Below are 22912 nucleotides of genomic sequence, written 5' to 3'. Positions count from 1 at the left end.
GAATGGAGAGAAGGTATGGTTTCAAGACCTTTTTAGAGAGGAAAAATGAAGAGGACAGGTCAACTACAGCAGACCTTGTTGTCTGCCTAGCCCAGAATCAATGCCCTCCTATTCCTTGATAGCAAAGCCTTGATTTATTTTTAATTAGTTAATTAATTATTTACTGAGACAGGGTCTCACCATGTTGTCCAGGATGGTCACGAATGCCTGGGCTCAAATGATCTCCCACCATGGCCTTCCAAAGTGCTGGGATTACAGGCATGAGCCACCACGCCCAGTCACAAAACCCTGGTTTTATTCAGGTGTCCAGTCTCAGTTCATCCATGTGTACAAGGAAGGAAACCCAAACCCTAGCTCAGTGTTAGACTGTGATTAGTTTAAGCTAACCATGGCAATCCATTCCGATTGCCCACAACCAGTTTAGGGTGGGCATATAATCCAGTTCCAGCCAATGAAAGGCATGGGAAAACCCTCTGAGGGTCATCTAGAAAATGTTTCCTCACTCAAAAAAATGTAATACAGGGAGAAGCAGCTGGATTTTTGTCATATGTGAATGTGTTGACTTAAAATTAAGCAGCCAGCCACCTGGTGTCCAGAAGGGGAGCTGGCCAAGAACAAAGTCGTCACATAGAGAATGGCAGAATGGAAAGAGAAAAATAACGAGTTCTTGATGATGTTTTTCAGTCAGTGGATTGACCAGTTCTGGAGCAAGTCTATCTCACATCTCCTTGTTTTGTAATATTAAAAAAATCTCTAGTTGAGGAAGGTTTTCTATGACTTTAACAAAGAACATCCTGGCATTGCAACCAACTAGATTTAGGGTGTTCAGTAAATATGGAGGTTAAAACTAATGTACAGGGGCCAGGCAAGGTGGTTAATGCCTGTAATCTCAGCACTTTGGGAGGCCAAGGCAGGAGGATCACTTGAGGCCAGGAGTTTGAGACCAGCCTGGGTAACATAGCAAGACCCCATGTCTACAAAAATAAAAAAACCAAATTTAAAAAGTTAGGGAAAAAAAAGACTAGTGTACAATCTCTCAGTTCAGGTGACTGGATTGATGGAGGTACCATTCACAGAGACTGGAAGTAAAAAAGGACTATGTGAGTTTCTGGTAATGTTGTTACTAAATCCTTCTAGTCAGCAAACAGGTGAGCACATCCACTAGTAATTCCACAGAGCTAGCAAAAGTAAAAACCAGCAGTACTTATCATGTATACACAGAGTGCTAAGACAGCAAAAAGGACAGGTCCTCTTACAGTGGGGGGAGGTGGGCCTGGCCACACTTCCCAGGTGAGATCCTTTGGATTATCACATGCTATGGCTTAATGCAAACTAGAGATCATCCTCTAGCAGGGAGGCTGAATCTAAAGAATAACATCCCATAATCAGCATTTAGAAAGAATATGCCTATAATTTACTGTTAGATCCAACTGTTCAATCTCCAAGTTGCTTCATATAAAAAGAGACAAGCTTGAACAGATATTAGAAGAGTAAACAATTTAATTTTTAAGCCTATAAATAGCAATAAGCAACATTACATGTTCCAAAGCAGTTAAAGAACATCTGCTTACCTTTGCATAAGCTTTTCCACCTTTTAATTCCTGCCAAAGACATAAAATACTGTAAGGATATCATATAATAAAAGATTTAAAAATAAATATGTCAAATAATTCTGAAGTAGACATATATATGCTGGAAAATATCATAGACAGTAAAATTCTGATGATCTTAAATCCAACTATTTAGACTCCCACAAGCCCCCCAAATGACCAGAATTTTTATTTAGCATTTCACTTTAATCTAAATGAGACAAATGGTGAGAACATAAGCTAATATTTTATCTATTTGCTGAAGAAATGGTCAAAAAGTGTTGTGGACTCACTGCAAAAACCTGAATCACCAAAGAAAGGTTAAATTATTTACTCAGTTAAGCATACTAATATAGTATAGAAAGATTTCAACAGGACTTGAAACCACCCCCCAGGGACAACCAGTTTTTATGAATCACTGAAGAGATACTCTATGCATGTAAAAGTGTACATTTAGTATAGTACAAACCCTCTTACCTAAGGTGAACAAGGTTGACCAAAGTGAAAATAATAAAAAAAAATAGATATGTGTCTTTTTTAACTTAAAATATGTCACTGTACATAAATTTGTCAAATCTTTAGATTTGTTTTCATACAGCTGTGAGAATTAAGTGTAAAACACTCAGGACAATCCCTAGCACATGGTATGTGTTTGTATATATGTCTTTGTCATTATTATTAGAGCACATTCCCCACTCCCTACCTACTTTTAAAAATGCATCTGCTGGATGGTGTTGTCTCATCTTTTTTGCATAAATCAGATACATAATGCATTATCTATCATTTCCATCTTTCAAGCGGTGAATACAAATATGTTAAGGAACAATCTATGATAAACTCTATTATCATTCATGAATATTTGCTGTTCCTCCCCTTCCCTGCTTCACTGATTTCAGGTGTGGCCATGCTACTACGTCTACCCCATTATGAATGATCCCATTTTCATTAGGTGACTGTCATATTCTTTACTAGTGCCTTTCCTTAAGAAAACAAAATTCTCTCCAGATGATCCTTGTTTCTGCTAGCTAATTCTTTTATTTGCTCCCCTCTACAGCCAAACTCATCAAAAGACTTATCTATATTTGCTATATCCTACTCTCTACTCAACCCAATCCAATTGGGCTTTCATCCTTATTTTCCCTCTGCAATAGTTCTTTTTCATTTTTTATTTATTTTATTTCTTAGAGACAGGGTCTCTCTCTGTCAACCAGGCTGGAGTGCAGTGGGATGACCATAGCTCAGTGAAACCTCAAACTCCTGGGCTCAGGAGATCCTCCCACCTCAGTCTTCTGAGTAGCTAAGCCTACAGGTGCATGCCACCCCACCCAACTAATTTTTTTTTTTTCTTTTTTTTTTTTTTGGAGAGATGGGATCTTGCCATGTTGCCTAGTTTTGTCTCAAACTTCTGGTCTTAAGCAGTCCTCATTCCTCGGCCTCCCAAATTGATGGGATTATAGGTGTGATTATAGGTGTGCTCAGCCCTTTGTAATAGCTCTTAAGATTACCAATGATCTTCATTTTGTTAAAGCCAAAGGCTCCTGGTCTTCATCTTATTCAACATCTCAGTGGTAGGTGACAGGCTTGGCCACTCCACCTCCTTTGTTGCATCATTTTCTTTGCTGAACTTCCACAGTACCACAATTGCCTGGTTTTATTCCTACCTCACTGGCAACTCCTCACTCTCATTTGCTGGACCTATTCCTTCACTCAACCTCTGTAGAAAGAATGCTAGTCATATCCCAATCATCCATTTCCCCCCACTCCATAGTAACAGAATCCTCTATTTTTAGTTGGATATCTGGCTGCACAATAATGACCATTTATATGTTGTAACTCTATATCAAAACATAAGCACTTCTCCCTTCAATTATCAAAAAACACCTAAGTGGTTTCTGTGATTTATCTAACACAGCAGCAAAAGTGATCTTACAGAAGATGATTTCTCTCCTTATTAAAATCCTCCAATACTTCCAATTATAATTAGATCTAACCTTTTCATAAGGCCCGGCCTGATCTAGTGCATCCAATCCCACTACCAAGAACTTTGCCTCTCTGTTTCCCACACCGCACCTAGGCTGGTCTTGTCATTTAAACATGCCAGACTTGCTGTTTACACTGCATAGGGTTCACAGTACTTCTGAATCTGTGGTTTGATATCTTTGATCAGTTTTAGAAGATTCTCAGCCACACTCACTTGTCTCTCCTCCCAGGGCTTATACAGTTAGACCTTTCCACTGTCTCCTACATGTCTTACCTTCTTTCTTGTGTATTCCACCCTTGTTCTCTCTGTGATTTCGCCTGAATATTTTCTTCTGTCTTATTTTCCAATTTACCAATGCTCTCTTCAGTTATGGTAAACCTGCTGTTAAATCCATCTGTTGAAGTTTTATTCGTTTACTTAGCTTTAAATTTTAGTTAATGTACTTTTCAGTTTTAGAATTTGCTGTTTTTTTTAAACAATTTTAGCTCTCTGATGAAATTCTCCATCTTGTTCACTAATTATAGTTATTGTAAAAGTTTGTCTTTGATCTTTCCAAAATCTGTATCTTCCATAGGTCTCTTTTTATCATATACTCTTCCTTTTGATTTTTGGTCATGTAGTCATGTCTCTTTATATGCTTGATAACTGTGTATGAAAACTTGAAGAAATAATTTGAGGTTCAGAGTGATGTGATATAGGAGAAGGTATACATTTGCTTTCAGCAAGTAGTAAGGAAGAGGCAGATCACCTTCATCTAAGAAGGGATTGAGCTGACTGGAGGCTGGGTTTCAGTCTTTGTAAGGCTGATCTGTATGTATTACACTCTTCCTAGTAGGTTGAAACTCTTAGAGAGTGAGTCCCAACTGAAAGCCTGAGGTGTTTACCAAGGCCCCTCCTCCCTGGTGGTCCCCAGATTCCAGTTTTTGTTCCTTTAGACCTGTAAGATTGCTGCAATCTCAACTTAGTGTCTTCACTGCTCATTCTTTTGTGCGCAGCTTCTTTGCCGCTACTTGCAAATCAAAAAATGCTTTGAGGGTAAAGGCAATGCCAAATGTCAGGCTTATCTCTATGCTTCCCTTCTCTATGGATTCTAAGCCCCTCAAGTCCTGACTACCTCAGTAGCTTCTGATGCCTTCAAGCAGCTGTTCTGGATATTCTGTCTAGCTTTTCTAATAGTTCTTAGAGGGAGCAGTGGTCTGCAACAAGTTAGTCCATTAATTTCAGAAGTATTAAAATAATCTCCATGTTTATTATACTGTAGGGCCTAGTATGGGTTGAATTATGTCCCCCGTCTCCCTAATCCAAAAAAAGACATGAAGTCCTTGCTTCAGAATGTTACCTTATTTGGAAGTAGGGTCTGTTTTTTTTTTTTTTTTTTTTTTTTTTTTTTTTTGAGACAGGGTATGGCTCTGTGTTATCCAGGCTGGAGTATAGTGGCATGATCACGGCTCACTGTAGCCTTCTGGGCTCAGGCGATCCTCCCACCTCTGCCTCACAAGTAGCAGGGACTACAAGTGCATGCCACCATACCTGATTAATTTTTGTATTCTTTGTGGAGATGGGATTTCTCCATGTGACCCAGGCTGGTCTTGAAATCCTGGGCTCAAGCAATCTGCCTGCCTCAGCCTCCCAAACTTCAAGGATTACAGGTGTGAGCCACCATGCCTGGCCAGAAATAGGGTCTTCATACAGGTACTCAAGTTAAAATGAGGTCCTAATCCGATATGACTGGTATCCTTATAAAAACAGGAAATTTTGACAGAGAAACAGACATGCACAGAGGGAAAATGATGTGAAGACACAAAGGGAGAAAACAATCATGTGAATGGAATAATGTATCCACAAGTCAAGGAATGAATGCCTGAGGCTGCTGGACGTTAGGCAAGAGGTGTGAGTTTCTCCCCCAGCACCTCCAGAGGGAGCATGGCCCTGCTGACACCTTGACTTTGAACTTCTGTTGTCCATAACTCAGACAATAAGTTTCTGTTGTTTAAAGCCACCAGAGTGTGCTATTTAGTTACAGCAGTCCTAGGAAACTAATACAGGGACTTCTTGCTTTCAGGTCCTACTCCTTTAGAATGGCCTTTCCCTAGACCTTTACATGCTCGCCTCTTCTTCAAATGTTACCTTTCAGAGAAGTCTTCATTGACTCCTGCCTCAGTTCTCTAAAATAATCTCCTTTGCCCAAGCTATTCTCCATTACTGAATTGTTTCCTACACATAAAACTTATCATGACCTCAAATAATCTTATTTGGCTACATGTTTACGGTCTCTGTCTTTCCTATCACACCTCCCCCAACTCCATCCAGAAAGTAAAGTCCTTGGGGGCAGAAACTCATTCCAGTTCACCACTGTCCTCTCAGTGCCTGGAACAGTACCGTTGGCTGGTTACTGATTGCTTCCCTGTGTCCTAGGCAACAGAGTGCACTATCAAACTTTTTTATTTTTGTCAACTTTTTTTTTTTTTTTTTTTTTTTTTTTTGAGACGGAGTCTCGCTGTGTCGCCCAGGCTGGAGTGCAGTGGCGCGATCTCTGCTCACTGCAAGCTCCGCCTCCCGGGTTCCCGCCATTCTCCCGCCTCAGCCTCCAAGTAGCTGGGACTACAGGCGCCTGCCACCGCGCCCGGATAGTTTTTTGTATTTTTAGTAGAGACGGGGTTTCACCGTGTTAGCCAGGAGGGTCTCGATCTCCTGACCTCGTGATCCACCCGCCTCGGCCTCCCAAAGTGCTGGGATTACAGGCTTGAGCCACCGCGCCCGGCCTTATTCTTGTCAACTTTATAGGTAAAAAATGGTATCTAATTTGTAGTTTTAATTTGTGTCAGATTCAGCATATTTTTATGTTTAAAAGCTATTTATAGTTTTTTTGTGAAGTGTTTATTCTGCCCCTTGCCTATTTTTCTAAAGGGCTGTTGATTTTTAAAATTAATTTATTTGAAGGTACTCTTTCCATACTAAGGAAAGTCATCCTTTGTCACAATTTGTGACTATTTTCCCCAATTTAAGACTTTGTTTATGTTATATTTTGCAATGCATAAAGTGTTTATATGGTTGAGTTTACTAATTTTTCTTTTATGGCTTCTTTTATATAATACTTAAAATACTATTTGGTATATCACATTAAATATTTTATATAATACTTAAAATACCATGGCAATGGTATTCTGATACAGAAGGACGCAGAACTGGCGTGGAAAAGAGCAAGGCCAGAGACTTGCTTTCATTCTAAATCCTTCTTCTCTATTTAATTTTTGACCATTATATGTATTATTTTGGCAAGTAAAACATACGCATACATACACACACACACACACACACACACACACACACACACACACACAAAGTTGAACCATATGAAATTACCATTTTTTTTAGATTATTGGTAATTTGCTTCAACCTAACACTGGGAAAGACAATATACAGGAAAGAAAACAGACTTGGAATCAGAAAACTCTGAGTCTCTACTTTGCCATTTATTAACTATGTAAATTTGGGCAAGTAACTTCTCAGAGCGCTGGTTTTCCTGAAAATGGAGAAAATAACACCTAATTTCAGGGTTATTGGATATATTACACATAAAGTTCCCAGAACAATGCCCAGTAAAAACTAGGTATTTAACAAATAGTGGATATAGATATATATAGTCCCCAAACTAATACAAATAAGATTAATACTTATATGTATAGTGAGATGAAGATTCTTGAATAATAATTGTAATTTATAACCTCAGATTCTTCATCATATTTGCCATGGTATTTTAATTACTACAGCAAGTGTGAAGTGAAGCTGCATATACAGTTCTAATGAAAAAGATAAAGCAGAGCTAAACAAAGCAAGCTAGTGACTATGGAACTAATTATGGTTCCTGAAAGGGAAGAAGTAATAGGCTATTTTTATACCTTCCTCACAGACACTCTGTAGATACAAGGATCTAGGATGCCTGTGGCAGCACTTGCGCTCATTTTGCACATAAATGAAAACTTCTTTCTCCAGCGAACACAGTTTGCTTGTACCACCTCCCTGAAGGAAAGAAAAAAAGAAGCAATTAATTAACTATTATTGATGACATGTTAAAAAGCACACCCATACTTTCACTCAAGTCTAACATGCAAAAGTAATGTGCTAGAAGCCAGTATTCGTAAACAGTGTAACAGGAAGGAAGCAAATTCCTAACAATGTGATCTGAAAGTCTTTGGAAGGTTTTAATTATCCACAGGAAGCTGGAAAAAAGTGAATTTACTTTATAAATTCAATCAATATATATTAGGCTACACCATTCATTCATTCAACACATAATGTACATTTACTTTATATGTTGCGCATGTGGTACGTGTTTAAAACATAAAGATGAGGACAGAGTTCCTGACCTTGTAGGGCTTATATTCATAGTTAATGCAAGAGGCATAAATATGAACAAATGCTTATTCTAGGAATAAGCAAATCCTTATTTTAAGAGGAACTACTGTCATAGTTTTACTCCAGCCATAACAGCAAGAACAGCTACCATTTATTGAGAGCTTACCATATGCTATGAAACCTCCTAATAACCTTGTGAGGTAGCTGGCATTTTCTTCACTTTATTTATTTATTTATTTTGAGACGGAATCTTGCTCTGTCACCCAGACTGGAGTGCAGTGATGTGATCTCCACTCACTGCAACCTCTGCCTCCTGGATTCAAGCTATTCTCCTGCCTCACTCAGCCTCCTGAGTAGCTGGGATTATAGGTGCCTGCCACCACGCCAGGCTAATTTTTTTGTGTGTTTTTAAGAGACGGGGTTTGGCCATGTTGTCCAGGCTGGTCTCGAACTCCTAACCTCAGGTAATCCACGTGCCTCGGCCTCCCAAAGTGCTGAGATTATAAGCGTGAGCCTCATCACTTTAAAGATAAGGAAAATGAAGTGTGATGAGAGAAATGAACTCAAAGTCGTTTAAGTAGGAGGCGGTAGAGAAGAACTGGCATTCAAACCAGGCCTATTTAACTCTAAAGCCCACTTGCCCACAAAGGAAAATCTGTATATTTCCACAACTTTGCTCTTTCAAGCTCCCAGGCCTTTGTACATACTGTTCTCTCTGCTATCGTGTGGGGGGTGGGGGGGTGCTCAGCCTAAGAAAAAGAAAACCATTCCTCTAACATAGGAAGGAGACAAAGATAACGGATGAAATAAAGAGAAAACTAAAGAAAGCAAAAGAGAATGGCAAGAGAGCCCAGGTTGAATAGTTTCGATTTTCTTAGGGGAGTAATAAGTAATGTCTATGGAGTGATAGGACTGAGAGGTGAGTTGAAAATTTAGATAAAGGCTTACAGACAGGAAAACCGCTGTGGTGAATGTGACAGGCAGTCAAACTTATAGCTGCCTCAGGGAATAAAATAGATTTTTATTAGGATCTATCAGTTATTTTTTGTTGTTGTTGTTGTTTTTGAGACAAGGTCTCACTCTGTCACCCAGCCTGGAGTGCAGTGGTGCGGTCACAACTCACTGCAGCCTTGATCTCTCAGGTCAAATAGATCTTCCCACCTCAGCCTCCCAAGTAGCTGGGACCATAGGCATGCACCACTAAACTTGACTAATTTTTGTATTTTTTGGTAAAGATGGGTCTTCCTATGTTATCCAGGCTGGTCTCAAACTCCTGGGCTCAAGCGATCCTCCTGGCTCAGCCTCCCAAAGTGCTAGGATTACAGGCGTGAGCCACTTGGCCTGGTTTTTCTGATTTCTCCGTCAATACACAGAAATCCAAGAACAGGAATTACAAAAAAACCAAACATAATTTAAAAATCAAGTGTGTATTTGTGTGTCATATGTGTATGAGTGTTTACTTTTACATACTAAACAGACACACAAATGGGAGAGGAGGGCATCCATTTTACCATCAGTTCTACTATGATAACTTTGGCCATTTTTTTCCTTAGGAACCCTTAAGTGATTTAAGGAATCATGATATGAAGAATGTATGTGTGGGTTCACGGTGGAATCTCCCTTGAAATCCAGGCAGGGTATAATTTATCGGTACAGTCACAATGCAGGCGAGATGAGTGTTATTTGACAAAGGATGGACCTGGAGGTAATTGTCAGGCAGCTGGAGGACTCCTTGGTAAGGAGGGCAGTTGCTAACCTGTACACTCAAAAATAAATACATTTAAAAAACCGTGAATAGTAATAAAAATAAGCAAGAAAAAAATCCAGATTTTTTTTTTTTTTTTCTTGGACACAGAGTCTTGCTCTGTTGCCCAGGCTAGAGTGCAGTGGTGTGATCTTGGCTCACTGCACCCTCCGCTTCCTGGGCTCAAGCAATTCCCATGCCTCAGCCTCCTGAATAGTAGCTGGGATTACAGGTGTGCACCACTACACCTGGCTAATGTTTGTATTTTTGTAGAGACGGGGTTTCACCATGTTGGCCAGGCTGGTCTCAATCTCCTGGCCTCAAGCGATCTGGCCATCTCGATCTCCCAAATTGTTGGGATTACACGCGTGAGCCACTGTGTCCGGCCTAAAATTTTTTATTATTGCTTCTCTCCCAACATCTCTTGGCCTCAAGACTTGCTGGAGCCATCAGCTATGGTGTCTGGTGCTCCCAACAAGGAGATATAGATAGAAACATTGATGTCCTGGACCCTTCAGGGTCCACTGAGCAACAAGGCGCTTGGTTGTTGCTGTCACTGAGACCACTGATATATGATCAGATATCAATAAATAACATTTACAAAAAACTCTTACTTTTCTTACAAAATTATATACAAATTTATAGTTAAACATGGCAGGTTAATTGCATGTATTAGCCTCTGCTCCCTCCCCAAACCTACTAAAATAAAAACAAGTAAAGGCATTATCTCACAGACACAAAGAGAACTAGAGACAAAAATAAGTGGCCACAGACAGACAAGTGATAACTAATTTAGCATACTGAGGAAATTTGAACCTTACACTGGTAATAGTAAAAGCCAAGAGCAGGAAACTTAAACAGGTTTTGAAGTCGAATGAAGGAGGACATGGCAGAGGATTGATCAAAAGCTGTTTTAGAAATAGACTGCAGACTTCTCCTTCCCTGACTCCTGCAGATGACTGAGATGTATTCCCCTGATAAGATGAAACAGAAGGATCTCTGGACAGCCTGAAGTGAGGGCAAGTATCAGAAATGGCACAAAGAGCACAAAGGCATGCTGGCTGGGGTAATGAAAGATGACTTAATGCCGAGACTTCCAACCTTCTTCCCCTAACCTGGCTTCTCACAATGCCAGAACCAGGCACCTGTTCTTCAAGATGTGGGAAGAATATTCTCTGGGGAATCCAACCAGCCTCAAAGAAAAGATTTCATGAGACGGATGTTGAGGGTTCCCAATGACATAGCCAGTCAAATCAGATTACAATAAAAATCTGAGATGACAAGCACCCGCCACATACACAAAGCTCCTAATCAACTTTTAGTGCTTCACAGTTAAATATGGGCAGATAAGTGAGGAAAGTCTCTTAATAAGAAAGAAACCAGATGAATAGAAAAAAACTAACTTGGCTGGTTGCAGGGGCTCATGCCTGTATTTCCAGCACTTTCGAAGGCTAAGGTGGAAGGGTCACTTGAGCCAGGAGTTTGAGACCAGCCTAGGCAACAACAGGAGACCCTGTTTCAATAAAAAATTTAAAACTTAGCTGGGTATGGTGGCGTGCACCTGTAGTCCCAGCTACTTGAAAGGTTGAGGCAGAAGGATCACTTGAGCCCAAGAGTTCAAGGCTGTAGTGAGCCATGAGTATGCCACACTGCACTCCAGTCTGGGTGACAGAGCAAGGCTCAGTCTTAAAGAGAAAAGAAAAAAAAAAAAAAGAAGAGAAAAATAGCAACTTGAACAAAACAGAGCCTGTGCTTGAAGAAGAAAAAAAATTCTGAGTGATATAAAAAAGAAACTGCATCTACTATACAGGAATAGGATGCTATATTTAAAAAAAAAAAGCATACAGGAAATTAAAGTGCTCGTGGAAATTCAAACTACTGGGCTTGATATTTTGTCATTCCAGATTCAATCTATCCTTCTCTGTGGTCCAGCAGGCCAGTCTTATGAACTACATCAATCAGGCTCCCTTGGCCTCTACCTCCAATTGTGCTAAAGCGACAAACACTGCAAGGATAGAGGGCAGGAGGAGAGGGAAGCTGATGTATTTATTCTCCTGGCTCCTTCCCTGTTGGGCCATGTGAGAAAGAGGTTGGTGGTTGGGGACTGTGCTGTTCCATAATATGCCTTGTAGGACTTAGACTCTAAATTATTTGTATTTATAACTTCGTTAAAATAAAAACTTCTTCAGCACAGCATTCTAAATACGGGCAGGTAATTAGAATTACAGTGTAAAATAGAGATAGAGAACTGGTTCTCATACAGCACGCGTCTTCTAATCTTAACTTCCCACAATTCCATGTCCTCATCTACTTACTATCACTCTGCCTTCAGGTCCAAGCTCCCTGAAGATGATGATACTAAGGATAACGATGACAGCATTTATTGAGTGCTTATTATTGAGTGCTTATTATTACAGGCCTTGCTGTAAATACACATATTAAAAATTACACATATTAACTACTAAATCCTCAAAGCAACTATATGGGGTGGGTACTACTAACTCCATTTTATAGATAAAGGAACTAAGATACCCAGAAATTATGTGACTTGTCAAAGGTCACTCAGCAGGAAAGGTTGGAACTGAAATTTGAAGAACTGTCTCTACAGTATAGACATTTTCCATCTCCTCACCTCCCAGTTACTTTTCAGTCCCTCTTAATCACGCTTCTAACCCCCACAATTTCATTGAAACTGCTCACCAGTGTGTAACTAATTGCCAAATCCAAGGGTAATTTTTTTAGTATCATACTTGACCCTTCTATAAATTCTTGTAATATTCTTGTCCTTGCTAGTTATGTGACTATTTCTTTGCAGTTTCTTGTTCCTCTGTCTCCTTAAAATGTTGATGTCCACCAAGCTTCTATCCTTGGCTTTCTCATTTTTTTTTACTCTGATGGATTTAAGTATCATGTGTGTACTGAGAACTTAAAAATCTAAGTCTTCAGGCTGCGCGCGGTGGCTCATGCCTGTAATCTCAGCACTTTGGGAGACCAAGGCAGGCGGATTGCTTGAGCTCAGGAGTTCGAGACCAGCCTGAGCAATATGGCGAAACTTCATCTCTACAAAAAAATATAACAATTAGTCGAGTGTGGTGGTGTATGCCTGGAGTCCCAGCTTCTCGGGTGGCTGAGGTGGGAGGACTGCTTGAGCCCAGAAGGTTGCAGTGAGCCGAGATTGTGCCAGTACACTCTAGCCTGGGCAACAAGTGAGGCTTTATCTCAAACAACAACAACAACAACAAAAATAAACAAAAGAAAACAAACAAACGAACAAAACTAAGTCTTCTTCTTTAGTCCTCAGATTCATATATCTACATGTTAACTGGTGAACTCACCTAGTAGTCCTAGCCTCTAGGTAAGGCTTTAGGTCTCTGATATCTGTTTATCATGGTATTTCCCAGCAGGCTAGTAAGTAAGCTAGCAGCTTGACTAGTCAAATGGTTTGCCCAGGAATGTATGTGGCAAAGATTATCAGTGGCTTATCCAATATGCAGTCTCTCTTCTTCCTTAAAAGGAGAACCCTGATTTTACTCAAACTGGCAATATGTCCAGTTAAAAGACTGCATTGTCCCGCCCTCCCTTGCAGCTACAGGGTAGGCATGGGATGGAGTACAAGCTAATGAGATATAAATGGAGGTTATTGGGTATAACTTCTGGAAAGGCAAAGTAAAAGAGGGATAGTTGAAACGTACCCTTTTACCTTTTATTCTTTCCTCTGCTTGGAAAACTGTCATGACGATGATTAGATTCTCAACAGCCATTTTGGACCGCGAGGTTACCCTCAGGAAAAGCCACGTGATGATGGTGCAGAGCCAGAAGGAAGGTGGGTCTCTAATAAACATGTAGCCCTGGACTGTCTCCCTCCAAACTCCTTTATTTATTTATTTATTTATTTATTTATTTATTTATTTATTTATTTACTGAGACAAAGTCTCACTCTGTCACACAGGCTGAGTGCAGTGGTGCAATCTCAGCTCACTGCAAACTCCACCTCTCAGGTTCAGGCAAATTTCCTGTCTCAGTCTCCCAAGTAGCTGGGACTACAGGTGTGCGCCACCATGCCTGGCTAATTTTCGTATTTTTTGTAGAGACAGAGATTCACCATGTTGGCCAGGCTCGTCTCAAACACCTAGGCTCAAGTGACCCACCCACCTTGGCCTCTCGAAGTGCTGGGATTACAGGCGTGAGCCACCGTGCCTGGCCAAGCCACCATACCCGGCCCAAACTTCTTAAATCTTATTATTTAAAATGCTTATTTTGGGTTTTGTTATATGCAGCTGAACTAAATCCTAACTGACATAGACTAAGTCTTACCATTTCCAAGATATCTGTAAAGTTCAAATGTTATTCACATTGTTGTAGGTGGTCCATTCCAGAGTCCTGTTCCCCTCATTTATGATTAAGTATATGGATGAAATACATTGGAACTTATTGTACATATTTTTCATGACCTGTAGAGTCCCACCCAATGAAGACACAAATAAACTCTGAATCACTTCCCAGGCAATAAGCCCCTATCCAAACACATAGATACTGCCTCCCAAGTAGTAGACTGACAAATGTGCTAGGACTCTGAAACAGGTTCTTATGTAAGAAAGTCAAATAAGCCAAGACAAGAGATCAGGTTGGGATGAACTAGAGCTGTGCAATGTGCACTTGTCTATTAACTACCTCATGATGTGCAAACAAAGACTCCTTAATGGAGAAGAAACCCAGAAATGATGAAGGTGGGAAAGAGTACCGCACCATAATACTAATCATTTGCCAAACACAGTAAACAATAAAGATTTGTTGACCAAATGAATAACTGAAGTCATGCATGGGCCATAAATGACTGATTCCAGCTACCAATTCTTGCCTGTGTTACTTCCTAACTCTTTGTAAATTAAGCCCTTTCCTGTGTCTAGCGCCACTACAATTCAGACTCTCAATATCGTTTCCCTCAAGCATGGCAACAGTCTCCTTAATGGTCCCCACACAGATCTATTTTCCTCATTGGTACCAGAGAAGTCTTTTAAAAATACAAACTTGAAAATGTCATTTCTGTTTAAAATCCTTCACTGCTTCCTCTTATAGGATTAGGTTCAACCTCCTTAATGTGGCCTCTTTATGATTAAGGCCCTGCCTGTCTTTAGTCTTATCTCTTGACCCTTTCTTTCTGTCTCATACTGTTTCTCATTCCCATTTACTTTACACTATTTCTCATTTGTATGCCTTTGTTCATGATTTTTTCTTTCCCTTCTATTCCATCCACTCTCCTTTCAACTTCCCGCACTCACCAGTTTAATTCTAACTCACCTAGTTTTGTCATTACCTCCTCTAGAAATTTCTCTGCAACTTGGTGTCCCAAATGACCAGGCCTGCCTTGGTTCCCTTCTCAGCGTCCTCTTTTCCTTACCCTACAGCACTGTTCCCAGGGGCAGGGTGGGGAAGAGCTGGCTGCCTCCACTTCTTCCATCATTCACTCAGTCTTCAGTCTCCCAAGACAGCGCCCTCATTTCCCTTTCTCTCTGCCTTGTTTCTGGCAGAGTCTTCTATGATTGATATATTTCAAATAAACAAATATTATAAATGAATTTTTTAAATGTATGGGCTTAAAAATTGCTGACTGTACCCTTTCTTAATAGGAACTGAAGTAGAAAGATATGTTAAGTAACCTTTATAGTTTTGTAACATCGAAATCATAGCCTTGGATTCTTAAAACAATCTCTCTAAAAAAGAGTTTTGTTTGTGCAACTAAGGCAATTACTCAGACATTTTTTGTGTGTGATAATCTTTAATGTGTACATACAGGCACATACACAGCTGTCAGAAAGCTGTCCAAACGAAACAACCAAAAAAGTAGCAAAGTTACTTTGCGACCATTTGTTATACTGATGGGTTACCAGGGAAACAAACTCAGACTACTTGGCATCGGAGACAAAAGTCACATTAGTAAATGCTTTCCGTTATGTGAGTCATTAATTTCCTATGACTTTTATACAGTTGCTTAACCACTTTCCAGAAACAAAGCAACAGAATATGATTTGTGTTGATCCTGTGAAAACCCAAGTATTTCTAAGATAAAGTGATACAGCTGCTGACATAAAATAAGCAGAGGACTCAGAAGAAGATAATGTTACGATGGCCTTGTGTTTCAAAGGAGTCGAAGAAAATCTAGAAAGTCTTTAAAAAATAAAAGTAATATAAAAGCAAAATTATGGATCCATTTTTTGTGACTAATTACTGTACCAGCAAAATGCATTACTTATTCTCAGAATAACCTGCATATGTATACCCTAGGTACACATTTAAAATTATGCCATGTCTTGGTAATTCTGTGTATTTTTAACTTTTTAAAAAACAGTGATAAGAAACTGCTATGAAGAATGCAAACCGTCTGCCAGATAGTATTGCATGGAGGTTAAGAGCTTAGATCCAGAGCCAGGCTGCTTGTGTTCAAATCCTGCCTCTGCTCTCTGCCAACTGTCACTCTGGACACGTTCCTAACCTCTCTGTCTGTATGCTGCATTTTCTCCTCTGTGAAACAGGATGTAACAATACGTACAACTCATGGGAATCTGGGGAAACCAAATGAATTATTACACACAGAGTTTAGAACAGTGCCTGGCTTACAGTGTATCTCAGTAATAAATGTTGCAAGTTATTATAAAGGATGTATATAGTCCACCTGAATTTGCCCACCAGAGTGAAATGGTCAAATTTATAAGGAAAGTTTTTTTTCAATGTTAATGAAGATTTCTACTTCTTAAAAGATACAGACTCTTGAGAAAAAAGAAACCTGTGAGAACAGAGGCAAAAACAAGTATTTTAATACTCCAAGGATAAATCAGATCTATAAAATTGTAACTTTTAATTACAACACTAAGGATAAATGAACATCTCATACATCAGAGATATTTTTGGCTTGAGTAAATGGGTGAAAAGTAACATCAATTCATCGGGAAGAATTGGACACAAGAATATTTTGTTTTATTTATTTCTTATTTATTTACTCATTCATTTTGCTAGTGGGATTAGGGAGTGAGGGAAATGATAATCCAGTTTTGGACATTTTGAGGTTGAGCAGCCTGTGGGTCCCCTATTTGGAAATGTCTAGGAGGCAGACAGATACACAGACCTAGAACTCAAAGGTGGTCAGGGCTGAAAATACAAATATACAAGACTGGCTGCACATGATGGCTCAAACCTATAATCCTAGCTATTTGGGAGGCTGAGGTGGGAGGACTGCTTAAGCCTGGGAGTTTGAGGCTGCAGTGAGCTGTGACTGCATCACTGCACTCCAGCCTGGGTGACAGAGCGAGACCATGTCTCAAAAAAAAAAAAAAAAAAAAAAAAAAGGACAAAAGAACTCAGCAAGTAAATAGTCACTGAAGCTATAGGAATGGATGAGGCCATTCAGGGAGAGTGGGTAGAGGAGAAAGGGAAGAAGGCAGAGTTTGGAACTCCAAGGAACATGAACACTTAGGGTATAGGAGAAGAAGGGGTACAGGCAAAGGAGGCTAACACGTCAACAGTGGGAGAAGCAAAGGAGATTACGTTGTCACCAAAGCCAAGGGGAAAACCTTTAAAGAAAGAATTGAACTATCAAATGTGGCAGAGAGATCAGGTAAGATAAAGGCTTTAAAAAAAAATAGCAATAAAGAATTCACTAATAACACTAGCAAGTGTAGTTTCAGTAAAAGGAGGGATGGAAGCCAGATTACTATGAAGAGTGGAGACAGGGAACACAGACATTTCAAATATTTTAGTAATAAAGTGGAGAAAATTAGGGTGGCAGCGAAATGGGGATATGCATAAAGGGAGGATTTCATTTTAACATGTAAGAAGAGACTTAAGAATAGTTTAGTGCTGATAGTAAAGAACCTGTCAGCACTAACGGTGAGGAGAAAAGATTTGAGAGGGTATGAGTAACAGTGCCAGAGGAGGTCTATCCCTGAGAATGCCAGAGAGGACGTGATCCAGGTGACAGCTGGGGGGACTGGCCCTGAACAGGAGAAGAGGCTCCTCTTCCATCATGAGGAGACAAAAAGAAAAGAGTGAGCTTTAATGCAGAGAAGTTTGTCAGCAGACAACTGTTCATTGTCTAGAACTGTTCTTATGAGAAATTTCATATAAAAATACAGCACTAATTGGCACACAGTAGGTCCTCAAATGAATACTTGTTTATAATCTTCTATATTACAAAAAATCTTATAGCTTCATGCAGGGTTTTTATTCAGTGACTGACAGATGTCTCGATGAAAAATTTCATTAAAAAACATATGTCCCCTACAGAGGGGAGAAAATATTTACAAACCATATAGCTGATAAGGGGTTAATATCTCAAATATATAAGAAACTCAAACAACTCAATAGCAAAAAAAAAAAAAAAAAAAACAAAAATCAAATAACCTGATTAAAAAATGGGTTAGGACCCGAATAGAGATTTCTCAAAAGAAGACAAACACTAAGAGAGTAAATTTCAAATGTTACCACACAAACTCATAAATTATGACATCTCTTTTTATACCATAACTTACACAATTACAAACTGTCAATTTTCAATAAAAAAAGAAGACATACAAATGGCCAATAAGTATGTGAAAAGATGCTCAATTAATCATCAGAGAAATACAAATCAAAACCGCAAGGAGTTAACACTTCCTATCAATTACAATGGATATTATCAAAAAGACAAAAGATAAAGTGTTGGTGAGGATATGGAGAAAAGGTAACCCTTGCACACTGCTGGTGAGAATGTCAGCTGGTACAATTTGGAAAGCAGTATGGATGTTCCTCAAAAAATAAAAAATAGAGCCATGATATAACCTAGCAATTCCACATCTGTAATATATCCAAAGGAAATTAGTCTTTTGAAGAGATATCTGCACCCCCATGTTCATTTCATTATTATTCACAAGAGATAAAATATGGAAACAACATAAATATCCATTAACAGATGACTGGATAAAGAAAATGTGGGGTGTATATACATACAATGGAATATTATTTAGCCTTAAAAAAGAAGGAAATCCTGCCATTTGTGACAACATAGATAAACCTGGAGGATATTATGCTAAGTGAAATAACCTAGGTACAGAAAGACAAATATCACATAATCTCACTTATATGTGGAACCTAAAAAAGTCAAACTCACAGAATTTATTTTGCTCTAACTATACAAATTCTCCACTTTCTAGAAAGAACAACACAGATGTAGAGGACATAATAAAAATGAAATAACAGGAGAAAAAATATTCCTAGATTAATTTAAGGAAAGACTTCATACTGAAAATTCCAGAATACACATCATAGCCCGGGAAATTTGATGAAAACTACACAAAATGTTCCTACCAATGAAGTAAAAATCCTGCCAGGATATAGGAAATTAAAATTAGCTTATGAACTATGACATACTGGAAAAGGCAAAACTACAGATAGTAAAAGAATCAGTGATTGCCAGGGGTTGGGAGTAGGAGGGATGAACAAGTGGAGCACAGAGGAATTTTAGGGCAGTGAAACTTCTCTGTATGATGCTATGATGGTGGATACAGGTCATTATACATTTGTCAAAACACGGAATGGGCAACACCAAGTGGGAAGCCTAATGTAGACTTTAAAGTACTTTAGATGATGCTGTGTCAAGGAAGGTTCATCAACGTTAACAAATGCACCACTCTGGTTAGGAATATTAATAGCTGGGGATACTGTGTGTATGTGGGGACAGAGGGTATAGGAGACATTTCTGTACCTTCCACTCAATTTCTCTGTGATGCTAAAACTGCTCTAAAAAATAGTCTATTCAAAATCAGATTATGCACATAGAGATGAAAATATGTTCTCCAAAATTCTTAAAAAACAAGGACACAGGGAATAAATAACTTCACAAAACCCAGAAGTTGATGTGAACTATGTATTCTATAACCAGCCCAAACTAAGCATTGTGTAGGAAGGAAAAAGAAAGATAACTCTTAGGCAAAAAACTATCACCCAAGTACCCTTTCTGAATAAAACACCTGAAGAAATGAAAAATGAATTACAAGTTAGATCTTAAGAAAGAGGAAAAGGTACATTGGTGTTGTATAGGAAAAAGAAAAGGCAAGAAATCAAATTAGTATAGGTTACTTGTTCTTCCAAAAAGACTTTACTTTTGAACAAAAAGACTTTTTATTCTTTCTAAATATTCTAAAAAGGTGTGGGAAAATAATAGCTGTAAACAGTTTCTTCAATTACAGATCCAATCAGCCAGTTTCCAGATCAATAAACTTATGGCTTCTTATGTACGTACATGAAAAACCAAACTCTTCAGCTAGTATTCAGTCTTCTCCCTTCAGCCTCTCAAATTTGCGCCCCTACAGTTCTTCACTATTTTCTGCCCTGGCACTATGCACCTGCATGTCTGCCTTCTTGGCTTTCCCATCCTTTAGGATGCCCTCCCAAATGTCTTCTTATCCTTTCCTAGTATAAAGCCTCACCCACATGGTAAAAAGAGGAGGGAACAAATTTTAGACTCAGCAGATCTGAGCTCAAGTTTAATTTCAACACTGAATGGATGGTGAAAGTAATTTGTAATTATTTTCCTCTGCATAAATTTCCTCTTATAAAATGTTTTATAGTCAGGTACAAATTGGTAAACATATGTTGTCTGAATCTAAAATGCTTATAAAAACTCACTAAATTAAATGGCATTACACACACACACACAGACACACACACCCCACTGCGTAAACCACCAAGTGTTATAATTCAAGACATTGCTCAAAAGCTCTTCCTATGATGCATTTCCTGAGTCCTTGGGTAAAATGATTCTTTGGTTCCTATAAACTCCTGGAGTCTTCTGCATGCATGTCTGGAGTAGCTTCCTTGCAAATGAAAGCTACTGAGAGTAAGGGAAATAGGAGTTTAATGCAATTTCTGCTATGTATTATTATGAATTTTGCCATCCTCCAGTACTGTGAAAAATATTGCCACATATTATGAAAGTATTCCTCTGTTGGTATTTTCAGAAGTATAATTATCAAAAGGGAACTCTATAATATCAGAGGAAGAAAATGTATCAGTTTTCTGGAACAGGAATATTAAGCAGTAAGTTCAAAAGAATATGTTTGGGTCACTAAGACATACTTGGAAATATAGGTAAGGAGATGGCAGGGTGTTTACATTCTTCTGATCAAGAGTGAAATGAGCCAACGACATGGCCAGGGTATGACAAAACAGCACAAAGAGTTAGTACAAACTGTACCATGAAGGCTCTGCTCTGGTTGTTTTGCTTATCCTTATACTAATGATATTACAATAATTCAGAAATTATGCAGATGAAGTAACTTATAATCAAAGGCACAGCAGCACAGCCTACTATTAATATAGCTCTACTTTGAAGGAAGGTCTGGGGAGATGGAAGGGATCATATGCATTGGTGAAAGGATGAGATTATAGATGGCTGTATATAAAAGGACTGTAGTAAGCATACATGCTGGGACATTCCTTGAGTGGCACAGACCTGCTAAGGTATCTCCTGCTGATATTGATCACAGCCAGTGTAAACAGACTTCATGTTTATGCCTTACATTGTGTTACTTGACTTATCTGACACCACTCCTCACACAGAAACTCTAACAAACAGTTCAATAGCTTCTTTTTTTTTTTTTTCATTTTGAGAGCAGGTACTGTTTATTAAGCTGACGAGACTCGAAAAATAATCATGGTAGACACCTTAGTTCATTCTTCTAATAAGCCTGTTGATCTGGTCCTCCCTGTTGCCAGCATCTCCACCTTCTACAAAATGGGTGGTCTTTTTCTTCATTCCACCTCGTGGAGAAGATAATTTGAAGGGCCACAGGAAGTTATTTGCCTCTTTGAAGCGTTTTCCATAGATCTCATGAATCAGATCTTCCATGCAGATGATGCCATATTTACCAAGAGATCGAGCAATCATAGCGTTATCTGTCAAAGCAATTCGCTTCTTATTGATTTTGCCATAACCACGCTTGTAGATTAGCTCATTTACTGACTTCAGATTGGGGTACCCCCATGCAATATATGGTTCTACAATCCTCAGCATGTTAATCGAAGCCTTGTTGAGCTTCACAAAGGTTCCACTGAAGATTTGACGAAGGCGAAGAAGCTGCAAATACCTTTCGGACCTTTGGGCTCACGCCATTGATACCTCTGATCCTGATGACAAACGCCAATTTGGGTTCAGCAGGTACATAGAAGTTGCCAGCTTTTCTTGCCATCCTCGCCATTCGAATCTCAGTTCTATACATCTGCCTATATTCCTTGTGATAGTGCTTTGCTTTTTCATAGATAAGCTTCCTCCTTGCCTTTCGAAGCATCTTTTGGGCAAACTTCTTTCTCAGGCACTTGATCTTCAGCTCTGCGAAATTCCTTCGCTTTTTCTTAAGGGTTTCTGGTACAGCAGGAACCTTCTTCTTCTTCTCTTCTGCACCCTCCATGGTTCCAGCCGGAAAAAGAGGCCAATAGCTTCTTAATTATTTTGAATGCTGGATTGATGTTCCTTTGAAGCCAATACAGTACCAGCAGAGAGTCATGTGGCAGCTAGGGTTTATATAAGTTATCTTAGCAAAAATAGCTTTTGAATTCATTTTGACTTACTACCAGTTGGTAATAATTTTCAGTTTCTTGAATGAGCAAGTAAGAGCTAATGTTGCAGTTATTACTGAGTTCCTAGTTGCTTCAGGAAGGCTTACACTTGATTAGCATAATGACGGAAGTTACAGTTTTCAATTGTGTATAATTACAAATGCATATTATCTGTATTACTAGTCTGATGATTATGTTTACTTTTCCATTAACAGAAATTATAAAAGTAATTTATGATTGCTTGTAAGAGATTATTAATTTAGCTTAAAGCAAAATCTTGCAACGAATTACCTTTTTTTGGAAGGATTATGAATAATCTTTTATAACTACTTCCTGAGGCTATTTCTAAGACTGTTTTCTGCCTCAAACATAAAGGAAATAGTGATGTCCACAGAACTGCCCACATAAGATACTCAGGTGCACTTCCTGTAAGTCATTTCTTAACCATAAAGATGCCTTGGATGGTATAGAGAGGTGATATTTTAACAATACAAAACCTTATGGTAACCTGAACTGGCCTCAAAAAGGTAATAACAGAAGATAAACTGTTAATAACTTTATATTTAGACACCAGCACTAGAGAATTCTCAGAAATTGCCATTGAAAAGTGGTTGCAATCTGTGAATAAGGAAATACAGAACATGTTAACTAGAAATA

General features: G+C 38.9%; 1 protein-coding gene and 1 pseudogene across 2 annotated transcripts in view; both read right to left on the bottom strand.

Moving 5' to 3' along the window:
* The window catches only part of FAM102B (family with sequence similarity 102 member B), a 73467-nt gene that overhangs the window by 29579 nt on the left and 20976 nt on the right, over positions 1–22912 (bottom strand). Inside the window, exons 2-3 of the mRNA XM_010372999.2 lie at positions 7470–7590; positions 1572–1601 (exon numbers count right to left, since the gene is read on the bottom strand). Coding sequence (XP_010371301.1) covers positions 1572–1601; positions 7470–7590 — 151 coding nt within the window. The remainder of the gene's footprint in view (positions 1–1571; positions 1602–7469; positions 7591–22912) is intronic.
* LOC104669872 lies at positions 21288–22107 on the bottom strand (annotated as a pseudogene). Its single transcript, XR_749051.2, has one exon. The product of XR_749051.2 is annotated as a 60S ribosomal protein L7 pseudogene (transcript).

This window comes from Rhinopithecus roxellana, chromosome 8 (assembly GCF_007565055.1).
Source record: "Rhinopithecus roxellana isolate Shanxi Qingling chromosome 8, ASM756505v1, whole genome shotgun sequence".
Classification (NCBI taxonomy): Eukaryota; Metazoa; Chordata; class Mammalia; order Primates; family Cercopithecidae; genus Rhinopithecus; species Rhinopithecus roxellana.
Note: the sequence above shows the minus strand (reverse complement) of the source record. Positions and strands in the feature narration are given on the sequence as shown.